The sequence below is a fragment of the Strix uralensis genome, chromosome 2 (genome assembly GCF_047716275.1).
Source record: "Strix uralensis isolate ZFMK-TIS-50842 chromosome 2, bStrUra1, whole genome shotgun sequence".
NCBI lineage: Eukaryota > Metazoa > Chordata > Aves > Strigiformes > Strigidae > Strix > Strix uralensis.
Window position 1 is genome coordinate 60,716,317 of NC_133973.1, and position 14,009 is coordinate 60,730,325.

Consider the following 14,009-nt stretch of genomic DNA (forward strand, 5'->3'; position numbering starts at 1 on the left):
GGGCCACTGTTGTCCCTGCCTTCTCTGGCATCAACAGAGCACCTGCAGAAGACAGCCCTCTCCTTCTGCCCCTGGGGAAGGCAAGGAGTACCCCCTTCCCAGGTCTCAGGTGCTGGTGCAATCACCGTTCCCCCAGGGAGGCTCATGGAGCAGGCACAACAGGCCAAGACAGCTCTCTCTCCACCACTGCCTCTTCAGAAACCTGTGCCAGAGTTGGACTAGTAGCTCTGAAGCATTCTTAGGAGACCCTGTTCTCAAACCTCACCAAGATCAAGCAGGCACTGTGTACTTACTTTGCATTCAGTCACTTCTGAAATTCTGTCTTGGCATAAGAAATGTCAGTAGTTAATTTTTTATAAGCCTAAGAAAGCAAAATCCTCTAAGTACATGTTGCTCACAGTCTACAGCTTCAAAGTTTAAGCTGCTCGATAGACAGGACTTTAAGCTTTCACAAAGCTGACAAGCCTTGCAGCTACAACTCACATAACCTAAATTTCCATAACCAGGTGCATTCTTACCCCAAGGCTATTTACTCTTGTTATAAAAGTTCCCTTCCCTAACTATTGTATCAATCAGTCTATAGTATGAAAGTGTATTAACTTTGCTAATATATAATAGTTCACATTATACATCGCAATGGAATGAGGTAGTGGACTTGTACTAGACGCTTTGGTATTATTCATGCTTAAGTGAAAGAAACCAAAGGACAGCTTGGCCCTGTAAATAAGGCCTTTATTTTTTGGAAGCTTAGAGCTGTTCATGGAGAAAAGATATGCCTGGACAACCAAGATACTGCCAGCATGCTAGTCCCTCTAACACCTCTTTGAAACCCGGCCAGCACCAGCTGGCATCATAGATAAGTAGCTGTAGCGAGACTGACTCCAAGGATGTCTGGATCAATAGAGAAGCAGCAAGAACGCTGCAGGGTTTTGAACGCTATAGGTGCTTTGCAAAGTTTTACTATGATTACTAATCAGTAGTGTGGTTGTTAGTGACTAGTCAAACCGTGTTGTACCTGAATGTTAGCTACAAGAAGCCTGTGTAAAACACATTTGGGGTGCCCCAATTTGGCTAGGACACCTTAGGCACGTGAATAAATATTGTAATTCTCTATTTCGCATCCTAGCCTCTCTCCTCAGTCGGCAAGGGCCAGTTGTAAATTTTTGCAACGCTCTCCAAAGGTCAAAGTCAGTATGTCAGCACCTCTCCCTCTCCCAGAGTCAAAAGAATCTTGTTACCTCTTGAGGATTTCTGAATTCTACATCTAGTAACAGCTTCAGCAGTTCTTTGCAAGAACCTTTCCACAGTTGACTGACATCCATGAAACCTCTTTCTCTGAAGCATGTACTTCAAAACAGTGGGTATATCACAAGCAGTCGAGACTATAATTTTGAAACTGTGGAGCAATATACACACTGATGGCACTAAGATGGACACCAGAGGAGATGGTGGGGCTGGGAAGGGACGCGCATTCAAGGCCCTTTGAACACTCAGTGTTCTTGCCTTCATGAACAGATTCATGAACATTAAGCCTCACTAGGATAACAACCCAAATTGCAGCCAGCACCAAAAATTAACAGTTAAATACACTGGAAAGTCTACAATGGCAGTTAATCAAAAGATTACTCTTGATTAAGAAAACTGTTTTATCCAAGCAGATTGCAAACTCTTCAATATTGTGTAATTTAATAAAATCATTGGTTCTCCTGAAAGTAACTACAACTTGCATCACATAACCTAATGCTATTTTATTGCCAGAAGTTTATCTGTACTTCTATTCAGATAATAACATTCTCCTCTCTTTGCACTGAAAACCTCTATATGCACCTGTACAGTTCAGTGCTCTGCCCAACCTGGTGTGAAGAAAGGGAGAAGTGTTTTCAGGGCAACTGTGTGATCTCTTGAGTCACGACTTCAAGAGTTGCACACTTCTGCTCATCCCAATTCAGTAAAACACAGCAACAGAGTGTGTAAGATGATAGACTGGAGGTTTCCCTCCCCACCAAATGGTCAGGAAACACCAGCATTTTGTTTGTCTGCATACTTATTTGCTCACACTCTGCACCTCTGGTAGCCTCTTGGATTGGGGCAGTGAGGGATGGAAGAAAGAGCAGTCTCAGAGGGGGCTCAGAGGAAAAGGATGCGCAGAAGTGAGTCTCAGCTGCAGAAAGGTTAGGGAGGTCTGCGCTGCATGAAAGATGGTAAAATTTTAGCACAAGGAACAAGGAAGTATTAAGAAACCAAGATTTGTGATCTGACAGCCAGAGAAGTAAAAGCCCCAAAACCGTAACAGTTAGAGTGGTAAGTAATCCTCACTCTGATCAAGGAAAAATAATATAAATTATAACTTAAGATGAACAAGTAAATGCAACTTGGCCTTCCATTTTGAAATTGCTTCTTTAAAATAAAATTTAGTTGAAATATACACTTGCAACACACAGAACTAGGTCAAGAATACTCTTATTTTTACAGCAGTACACCAAATGATGGCTTGTAGTAAGCAGGACTGTTTTATGTCTGCAGATATTGTAAACTGACAATTCATTTCACAGCCTGTTTCTTTAACCTTCCTCACCAGAGGCCTTACCAGTTCAATGCAGTTTGTATACTAACAGCAAAATCCAAGCAAAATCTGTAATCTAGTCAGAAACATTAACTGAACAGTAAAATTGACTTTGCTTTTCTAGACTCTTCTTCATCGTCGCTTGCTCAGCTATGGCCAAAAAGATTATTCAGGCTTTTCAATCTGCATATTTAAAAATAGCTACTAGGGCTTTTGCTAAAAGAAAGAAGACGATGACTCTGGATTTTGCAATAAGGGTTTCCTGTGGGGAAGGTGGGGGTAGAGGAAACCAGACCCAGTACAGTGGTTTGCAGTGATACAACTCATATTTTAATCAACTGCTCTGAGATTGAATGAGTTCTGGCACTAGTCAACTCATTTTATAACAAAACCTATTGTTCCACTCAAATTTCAAACATTGTCATGTTCCAGTAGCACAGTGACACTTTTCTTCCCCTACAGGATTTACTATTAAGGGATTAATTGAGACAGAGTTGCATTAAGTGACAATTCAGTGATCCAGGATTTCACAGCTTTGTGCTCCATCCACCACAGCAGCATTGGTTTGGAAACATGCAGACTAGCTTCAGCCACAGGACGTGTGATGTGGCAGCAGCCTGCTTCTCCGGGCAATGCGGAACACTGCGGGAGAAGGCTCATTTTTCCTGCTTCAACTAATTTTGTAGCATGTAACCAAAATTAGTACCTAAAATAATATTTCTGAAGGACAGCCATGCACACAGAGATACTGCATGCACCCAGGTCAATGTGACCAGTTTTAGTAGCCCAAACCAGACAGATAAAAACTAAATAATTAGTTACAATGCAACTAAATTGCAGCCACAAATATACGGCAAGCCAGAAAAGTGGCATAGGCTTTGTCAGATGAGGGTTTATATTTTGGTTTTAATTTTTAAAAAGGTGAGTTGTTTTTTTTTTTACTTCCCATCCTTCATTATGGTTACTTGAGGAACAAGATAAATCCTCCCTTCTGTACCAAGGCTGTGTTCTCAGTTCCAGCGTGTTCATGTGCTCAACAAAGTATCTGGAACACGTTCACAGTGAAACCATAAGCATTTCTAGTTCAAGCACATCTTGTGAAAGTACTTCTATTCTGCTTTATTAAGACAAAAATTTTTAAGAAGTATTCTCCACGTCCACCCTGAGAAATAGTTTCACCACCTCCACTCTGATTCTGTATCACCTTCTAACACAAACTGGATTTTATATTCCAGTGTTATCACTCGTAGGCAGTCATTACACATGCCAGACTTCAGTCTGCACTATAAATTTACTCATTTTCTAGAACACCACAGGAAAGCAATAGAAGCAGATGTAAAAATTGTCCTCAGGACAGGTAAAAATTGCAAGCTGAAGGGAGCTGTGCCTGGGTATAGGACTGGCAATGGAGACAGTGACAAAGATGCAATGACAACACCCAAGGGAAAGGAGTAGAAGCAGCAGTGGGCAGGGAAGAGGAAGAGACAGAGTTGGAGAGTTCTGAATGCAGAGAAGTTGTCAGCTTGCTACCGTCATAAGCTTCAGAATCACAGCTCTTACCTGAAGTTTTGGAAAAAAAGTCCACATCTCTGCTTAGTTAGCACAGTAAAGAGCTGGCCTTTACAGAAAGCCAAAATAGCAAAAAGGAAAGCTGAACGTTTTTGTGAGAAGGGGTGTGGGGGGAATGTCGTAAATCAGATTGCAAACTTGCTGGCTAAGTCAAGCAGGGACAGCTCTGATCTGAAGAAGTGATGTCCATATAACTGTTTGCAACATTTGGTAAGGGAGAAGGCAGGGAATAGTTGCTGAAGTAACTACTGCATTTGGGATTCAACTGCAAGATGCCTGGAATCCAGGATGTACTGAGAAACACAGAGGCAGGCATTCAAAGGGAGAATACAGTCAGGCATGAAGAGCTAGAGGTGAGGGAAGAAACAGTAGACTGAAAGATAAAGGTAGAAATACAGAAAAAGACAGCCTTATCCAAAAGCTTCCCACATAGGCTTCCCCAAACCCTTCCCCCAAACCTTATCCTTAAACTTCCTGTTTCTAAATTTAACAAGGAATTGTGTGACTCCAGGATTGATTTGTCCAACAATAGCCTCTGCTCTAATAAAAACTGTATTCTACCCGACACATTTGCCTCACTTATTTTTAATTCACCACATCATGCTACTATTACTATCACCACTAGTCCATTCCCTCTTCACACAGGTTCAGTATTTTCCTCCGAATCACAGGGAGCAAACAAGTGGTGGTAAAATACAAGTCTAAACACCGCAACTCCATTTTTCCAGACAGAAAAGGTTTACAGTGTAGTATTTCTGTGACAGTAATAAAAGCAGTAATACTACCAATATTGCAAAGTATAACCAGACTTGCATAATTGGCTGTCCTGGAAATATAAAAGTTTAACGATTTTTTCACTGTATTTTTCCTTCCGAATATTGGACTTCTTCACAAACAGAAAAGATGCAAGCAGTATTTTCTGCAGTTAAGCAAAAAAGCATATAAAGACAGTTTTATAATTAAAATCTGATTTTTACCAATGAAATCAGTGTGTGTTTAATCAAAAAGAACTTCTATTTCATGGAAAGATTAACTTGTATACTGAGTCATAACATTTATCTGATGAAACAACAACTGCTATCCTAAAAACAAAGTTACCTAAATTAACGAATTTACCTAAATTAAAACTCTTTGCTCAAAGTGAAATGAGTTTTGTGGATACTTTACACACATCAAGAAATGAATACCATTTCTTGTGAAAAATTTTGAAGAAACAAGAAATCCAACAGGAGTTTTACAGGACTCAAACTATAAGGAAAATAGAGTGGAATTAATGTCTGCAGTTGGCTAATAGTTGCCTGAGTCAAGAGGTCTTCCTTTTACAAGCAGTTAATGATGCCATTTCTTAGATGTTCATAGTATGTGGACTCTTCACAGGTGACTGAAATCTGTATAAAGGAAACCAACTGCATGTGTTATACAGCCAATGATGTTGTGTAATGAGACCTGACTTAAAATGTAAATGTTTTCTTTTAAAACAATTTTTTTCCCTAAACATGTTAGAAAGATTCCTGCATTTGACATATTAATATTTTAAAGGAACTGTTCTATATTTAGACAAACTATCATAAACAGGCCTTATGCTATGAAGAACTAAGTTCTTGGACTGTCACAGGAATTTGCATTATGACTTCCCAGAACACTTTGTAGAAAGTCTTCTGGATCCTTTTCTTCTGGCCTCACCAGTCACATCAAATGCAGAGACTAAACCAGTTTAAAAGGAGCTTGTGATGAATATCACTGCAGTAATTTTTATTTTCAACGGGTAAAAAAATGTGCTTTCCTGCACCAAGCAGGGAAATCTTTCCCAGACTAGAATTTGCAAGCATATAAAGCAAAACTTTTTTTTTTTTTTAAATGAAAAAGAAAAGTAAAAGTAGTTTTTATGATACCAAGCAATCTTCCAAACACTAGCTTTGCAGTATTGGTCCCAAGTCTGCAGAAAAGCTGAGTCAGCACTGTTGCTGCCACTACGTGCTTTTGCCAGGTGGCGCAGAGACCTCCTGCGGCAGCCAGGAAGATACAGACAGATCGGCAAAGGGCAAGACACACTGTTTCTCCGTATTGGGAATAACTTGCAGGGTTGAGGGGGCAGGGGCTGATAACGTGTGGTGGGACTCCTGTTCACGAAGGGACAACCTACTATGTACCATGCTGGAGGGAGCCTTCCGTAGGATTAAGAGTGAGGCCAGGGGTAATAACAAGATTCCGCCAATATGGTAAAGCTTGGGGAAAAATGCCTGGAAAGAATGGGAATGCTGCATGCCCCTGTCACAGTTGCTGGGACTTACAAATGCTCCTGAATGGAAAAAGACAGGGTATGACCACATCAAACAGAAGGCCCTTCAGATGCAGCACTGACAGCTGAGGAGTCATAAGCACAGGGCAGAGTCGGGGCTTGGTTCAACCACTGCCTTCTCCAGCCCCAGCCTCCGGACCACATACTGTTCTGACAATCCATCTAAGTTCACTGCACTGCGGGGGACCTGCAGCTGGCCTGCATAATTTTAACCATAAAGTTGGTTATCTGCACAATGGCTCTCTGGGTAAGGTGACCAGACACCACTCGGCCCAGTCTGCATCATGCCCTAACGGAAACTGGTGCCCAATGCACCTTATTGCCCTTGTGAAGCAGTGATGAATGAGTAGTTATTCACACAGTAAGCAGGGAAGACACATGCCTACCTCTAGTAGAAGGGAAGCTCAATTTGAAATGACAAGATTGGTAGCCCCTACCTGTTGCTACCATCCCTACTGACCCTGCCCTCCTTGGGCTTGACTTTCTTGACCACTGTGGATGGACAGATGAGACAGGAAGGCACTAGGGTTTTGGTAGAGGCAGTCTGCTTTGTACAGGAGGGAACCAGCTCCAGGACTCTTACTAACCCCAGCAATGTTGCATGCACTCAGACAGACCCAGTTGTTCTTCCCTTAGCAACGCAAATAATTTGCTGAAAGAGGTACTGAACTGATTAACGGGCCACTGGTGAGATTTAAAAAGTAATTGGTAACTGACTCCCTAGAAAAACAAGGGGAGGGGAGCTCTCAAACACATTTAACTTACAACAGCGCTGTTCAGCCTGTCCAGAAACATACTGCAGAATGACAATTAACAACAGACGTCAGAGCTTTCAACGACATAGCTGCTGCATTAGCATCTGTAGTTCCAGGAGTGCTGCAGCTCTTGCATGAGCCAGAAGCTAAAACATATACCTGGTATGTTACAATTGATGTTGCACATGCTTTCTTTTCAACCCCTCTGGCTGAAGAAGCAAGACTCCAATTGCCTTCACCTGGAATGGTGTGCAGTGTGTCTAGAACTGGCCATTTCAAGGGGTGGAAACATAGCCCTACCATCTGCCACAGCATCATCCAAAAAACTCTGAAGCAATGTATCTCTAGAGATTTTTTCCACTGCACTGATGATTAATTGATTAGAGGAAAAACTCTCGAAGCAGTACTAAGTAATGGGCAACAGGTAATCTTTATGATTCCCAGCTTGAACTGATTAGTCTGTGGCCAGCAAATCAACAACATGAGGAATACTGAACCCCTCTGGCTATAAAATGCCCCAGCATATGATGAGTTATATGCTGAAAATAACCAATGGAGTTTGTTTACTGATGGATCCTGCAAAACCACAGCAGGAAATGGGGCTCCAAGCAGCTTGGAGCCCCTCACAGGGGAGGCTGCACCTGCAAAGGGACAAGAGGCTGCTATCAGTTTGCAGAAGTAATGGCCTTTGGAATCGCCTTGGAACATGCTCAGGAGCATCAGTGGCCCCAAGTATACATATATGCAGACTTCTGAGCGATCACTGATGCAGTGCAGAAATGGTTCAAAGATTGGAATCGTGATAATCAGCAACAGTGAGGAAAACCACTTTTCAGCAGCAGAAGAATGGAAAGCAATACAACAGCTACTGGGAGAAACATCTACTTGAACACACAGTGTTAATGCGCATATCTGCAATTCAAAGGCAATTTGAGAAACATAATAAACAGGCAGACCAGTTAGCTCAACTTGCCAGCATAGATTTAGGGTATGAGCACAAATGAAAGCTATTTTTAGCCATGTGGGTCCATGAAACTGTTGTTCATGTACTGGGGCAGAGAATGCAGCTTTGACCTGTCTCAGGAAGCCACAGTGCAAGATCTGTGGAATAATACGATACACATGGAAAGTATGAATGATGAACCAGTATGTGCGATGAGAGAAAGGGAAGTTTGAAGAAACCTGGCAAGTAGATCAGCCCCCTTCTCTCCAGCAACACTGTCAGGTGCTGTGTCCTTATAGTGCCAAAGCTAGAAATGGGTTGCTAGAAGCTTTTCTACTTGGAAACAAAATATAGGCAGCATCCTAGATGGAACAAACAAACGTCTTTGTCGGCATGATGGAATGCAGCCTTGGCTAGACTTAGATAGCAGTAGTCATTTTGAAACCACAGCTGTCCAAGAATGAAGGGAAGACTGTGGAGCAGAGCAGGTGTATCATATTCCCTCTAATCCCCAGGCAGCTGGAAAGGTGGAATGGTACAATGGCTTACTTGAAACTGCACTCTGGGGAAATGGAATCTCACCTCTACGAAGCTGGGGGGAAGCTAGTTGCCATAAAAGTAAAAACCTGTCACAGCAGCCCTGCAGAAAACCATATACCCCAAATTCAGCTGGGTAACAAAGTACCAGCCAGCCCTGGGGACACCAGAATTGAGACACACATTTGTGTATATCCTCCTGCAGCAATTGAAATCCCTAAGGAAGGAGTCCTTATCACTTGAGGATCAGGAATTACCTACTAGTGGCCTTTGGAAAAGTGATAATGAAATTAAATATGGCCTGTTACATATAATAAATAATCTTATTTTATTTCATAAACTATGCCGTGTGTTTTGAAGACACAAGATGTATGTGTTTGCCAACAGGATGTATATCCAAGCAGTTCCTAGGTACATGTTGCTCAAGAATGTACGGGGCATGAACTGGTCAGGGTTTCAGCAGCAGAGGGCTGCAGGGTGCCCTGTCTGGGAAGAGGCCGTGAACTGCCCCGTGACACTTCGTCAGGTCCAGTTGGCACTGAGAGCAGTGGTGCACACCAAACCTTCAACTGGTCAGAGGAACACAGAGCGTTCCTGCTTGAACACACGTAAGAAAGAGCAGCAGCCAGAAGGGACAGGAGACACATGAGGAGAAGGTCTGAGACTCCCAGAGGGAGAGACTCGAGAGGGGACATGTGGCTGGAGGTGTGCTCTGGGCAGGAGAGGTTCCGTGCCAACAGGGTACGTATGTGAGGGGCTGCAGCTGTGAGCCATTCATACCAGATCATCGACAGCCCTGAGGGATCATAAGCGACCCTCCCTGGGGCAGGGACACTGGGAAGCAAAGAGGAGCAGCAAAAAATCAGCAGGAGGCAAGAAGGAGCAGCAGAAAGAAACCATTCGGCATACAACCTTCCTGCTCTGCCTGTCACCTCACCAAAGGAGCAGGGGATGGACTGAGCGTAACCTGCACTGAAAACCAAGGAAACCGAGACGGGGTGGGTAGGGGTGTTTGGCTTAAGTTGAGCAAAGAGAAGGGGGAGGACCTTAGGGGTCTGACTGATCATTTTCTTTCTCTCAATTCCCAAATCCATGATTAGAAGTTTGTGTTCACTGACAGTAAGCTAATTTAAGTAAAAGTTCCCCAGGTGGAGACTGTTTTGCTCATAACATTCTCTCAAAATGCTTTTACTATACTCCAAAGAGTAGGTTCCTGTGCCAGAGCATGGAAAAACAGTTTGGCTGAAAGAAAGATGCTTGCCCCTGGCAAGATGATCTTTACGCATGAAGATTACTATTATTACTGTATTTCATTAACACAGCTCTTACCTGATGAAATACAAGTTGATTGCAGTGAGAGGTTCAAGAGAGCAAGAGTTAAAGCAGAGCCCTTTCTCAAGCACAGACAACCCCACCACATGCACCAGAGTAACATCAAGAAAATATTGAAACTGGTCTTGGCTGGATGGCAGTAGTCTGAGTCATGCTTAACTTTTGCCAAGTTGAATCAGTGTAACTATGGAAAGCTTAAGGATTGTTGCAGTGATGTCATTTTGATGTAGCAGTGCAGTGGCCATTTTATATAAATAACAACATATTAAAAAGTCCTCTTATCTATTTCAAATTAGAGGAAATAGATGGAGAAATGTGCTGCACTTCTCAAAGTTTATGCTAACATGTATGCATACTACCACTGTTGCTAAAATTGTTCAACTGAAAGTTGTGTGGTGTTTGGTTTTGGTTTTTTTAATTAGATTTAAAAGACAAACAACTCCAGATTCCACAAAGCAGAGATCAGTCCAGGAGTCCCCACACCATGTCCCTGCCCCAGCTGAAAGCTCCACCTACTACTACATTACAGACAGGCTCGTTTCACTATCTTTCATCCAACTAGTCATTTTTCTCAACGCTGACTTGCCTCAGCAAGAAGTCAGGCTCACAAGTGTTTCCTTCCCTTTCCTTTCCTCATAGCCCTGTAATTACAGCGGTCTTACGAAGAAGGGATCTCCACCTGTAATTCACCTTAGGCTACTGATCTTACAACACAGATGCCTCAGCTTCCAGCATGTATTATGCTCACCTCCTGGTGTTCACTACCACAACTGTTTCTTGCAGCAACTGCATTTCAATCAGCAAGCTCTACTCAGTTCTTACAAACGATACTTAAAGCATATATTTCTGAGCCCAAACTAGAAATCCTCAGTAAGCAGACAGTTTTTTATGCCTTGATCTTTCTACAGTAGATAAGGGAAATTTTTGAGCCTTGCGTCTGCATGCAGCAGTTTTCTGCTGCTCATCATGTATGGATTTTTTTTTGTTTAATTATCCTTCTGCTGTGCTCTTCTTATCAATTGTACAGAAGATCTGCTGCCTAACATGTTTTTTAGTTCTATTTTGAAAACCAGATGCCTAAAATTAGATGCTGGGCTAACCTGGTGCTTTTACAGATGTAAGATGGCTGAGCCAGTCTCACACCTCAGAGTCAGCCAAAGCAAGAAGCCTCCTGTCCTCTCCTCCCCTGCACCCATATCATTTCCATTCTCCACTCCTTGCGTTGGCTCCAACACCCATCAAACAGTCCACAGAGCAAACTCAATGCATCAGATTAGTCATTTGATGACTTATCAAGCTGAATCATCTCAGTACAGGCCCTGATGGGCACCAGACCAAACACAGGAGGACAGAAATGGGAAGATCCCCCTCCTCAGCCGGGACAAGCTGTCAGACAGCCTATAGAAACTTACGATACAAAACCTCACATTCAACCTTCCTCAGGATCTAAATTCCAGCTCTGCCTGACTTGCAGCGCTTATACTTGGCAAATGAGACAACACTTTGAATACCAGTTTTGAGGTTGAAACTGCAAGCTCTTTTGCTAAGCGAGCTCAAATAACAAAGTTCTCCCTAGTTTAATAATACAGTCAAATTGTCATGGTAAGTTGAATATTGCTTTAACACTAACAGCTTTCACGTGCCTAAAATGGATGATCCCATAAGAAGTTCTCAGTCCAGAGGCACAGACTCGTCCGCTGGAATCGTGAAAGCAAGCAGTCCCAGTGAAGCCACTCACCACCAAACTGTCGCACAACAGCTGAACTGCTTATAACGTAAGATCCTTAACTTTCTATAGCAGTTCTGCAAATTCAGACTACAGACAGCCTACGAACAGTAAAATGAAAATTTTCAGAGTATGTTATTCAGGTTTTGCCTTTAATTTAAGATCACACCACCACAAATCTTAAATTCCCCTGGAGGGCCCCACCCTCCCCAGGCTGACATTCTCAACAGTTCTCGAATTCTTACGCATTTTGTTTAAAGAAAAAGTGTCCAAACTAATTATGACCTATCTACTACTTGGTTCGCATTATCAGCACTAACCAGTACCCAGACAAATTAAGTAGCTCTTTAAGAGCAATCTGTTAAAAATGTAGCATCATTTTCTCTAGAATTCAAAACAAAACCCCTGAAGGCAGTTTTTGCACACCTTCCCTCTGGTAAAGCAGAAACCAGGCAGACTCTTTTCATCTCCAAGCTTCGGGGCAGAAAGTTTAGAAAGACTATTTTTTAGTGACTCTGAATACTTCCACAACTTAAGAGCACCACACCAAAGATCTTGCTGTTCATGACCATGAAGACTGCTTGCAGATAGAGAAGCAAATTTTCCACATAAGTAGTAAGATGATATCTAAATGTTAGCAGCCTGAATCATCTGTCAGTTTTCAAGCCAGTTACTGTAAAATAACTGTTCTTCCAAGAGCTCAGCTTTGCCATTCTAGCAGTTAAGACCACAATAAGGACACAGCAGAAGAACTGGATTCAAACAGGCCTGACACGAAACTGCTTTTCTGGCATCCTGCATGCAGTATCTACAGCTTCCAGTCAAAGCTAGGAACGTGTATTTTTCCTTTGCTCTTAGTGAGGACATAGGTATTGGGAACTTTGCTACTTTTCTCTCCCGCCCAAACTGTTACCTTATACCAAACACCAACGTGCTATTACATACACACTGTTTTGATCCGGGTTCAAGAAAATTGTCCCTGACACACACTGAAGCTGCGAGAAGCTTATCATAAAATACACTGGTGTGTTTTACCCCACAGTTTTGCCGTGATATGGTTTTTTTAGAAAGGCTATTATGTGACTGCAGACTTTCTGGTGAGCAACTATCTGATGGCCTGGAATTGCCGTAACTCTGCTTTCTTTCCTAAAATGGAAGCCGAGCTCCAGCAGAGTTCCCCGCTGCCCCGAACCCCCCTCCAAGCCTCCTTCAAGGACCCCACTACACCCAAGGGCTCTACTGGGGCGAGTACCAGGTATTCACCGAAATTAAAAACAAGACAGGGTTTCCAGTGCGGGAAGCGGGCAGAAAGCTCGGGAATAGTTTTCCAGTGAGTTAAAAGGAAAAAACCAACCAACCAAACCAAAACACGAAAATAACCCCAAAAAAAGGAGCCGGAGGCAGACCGGGGTGTTTCCCTGCCCCGGACAGACACGGCAGCCAGCGCCCAGGGAGCCGCCCGGGCTCCTCTCGTCCCCGCGGCCGCTCCGCCGACCCCCCCACCCCGCCTCCCTCCAGAGCGCCGGCGCTCGGTCCCCGGCCCCGGGGACGGAGGGCAGGGGAGCGGGGTGTCTCCCCCCCACCAAGCCCGGCGGGGCAGCTGGGGTCCGCGGCAGGACCGCTCCCCGCCACCCGCCCCTCCTCACCTCTGACGGAGACCAGGACGGCGAGGAGCACCGCCAAGGGAAGGAGCCTCCAGCGCCGCATGGCTGCCCGCCCCACACACGCTGCCCGCTCCCTGACAGCTACTCCCGGCACCCGCCGCAGCCGCTCCCGCCCGGCCGGAGAGCGGCACCGCCCGCCCGCCCCCCCCCGCGGGCGCTGGGTGCGCCGCGCCGAACACGCCCAGGCCGGCGCGCTGCCAGGCCGGGCACGTCCTCCCGCCGCGGGGGGGAATGGAGGGCGAGGGCGGCCCGGCCAGACCCGGCCCACCTGGGCTGCTCCCGGCGGGACGGAGCCGCCCCCTTTTGCTCGCCGCGGCGGCGGGACAGCGCCCGCCTGGGTGCGGGGCGCGGGCCTCTCCTCGGGCTGGCGGGGCGGCGGAGCCCCCGCGGCTCTCGCCAGGGCGCGGCGGTTGGGCGGCCGTTACCCGCCATTGCCGCGCCCCTGGGGAGGGTGAGCGGGCGGTGGCGGAGCTGCGTTCCCCGGCGGGCTGGAGGCGATGGGCTGAGGCCGGGAGCCGGGTTTCCCGTGTGGGCCGGGCTGGGGAAGGAGCAGGGCTTCGGGGCGTGCGGGCTGGTGCTGCTCAGCCCTGACCGCCACTGCTGCACTGCCCGCCTGCCAAC

The 14,009-nt window shown here is 44.9% G+C and overlaps 1 protein-coding gene across 4 annotated transcripts in view; it reads right to left on the reverse strand.

Moving 5' to 3' along the window:
- CD99 (CD99 molecule (Xg blood group)) overlaps nt 1–13,527 on the reverse strand; it is a 30,837-nt gene extending 17,310 nt beyond the window's left edge. For all 4 annotated transcript variants that reach the window (XM_074858893.1, XM_074858895.1, XM_074858892.1 and 1 more), the window contains exon 1: nt 13,371–13,527. In XM_074858893.1, coding sequence (XP_074714994.1) covers nt 13,371–13,431 — 61 coding nt within the window. In that variant the 5' untranslated portion in view covers nt 13,432–13,527. The remainder of the gene's footprint in view (nt 1–13,370) is intronic.
- Nucleotides 13,528–14,009: the final 482 nt, after the last annotated feature.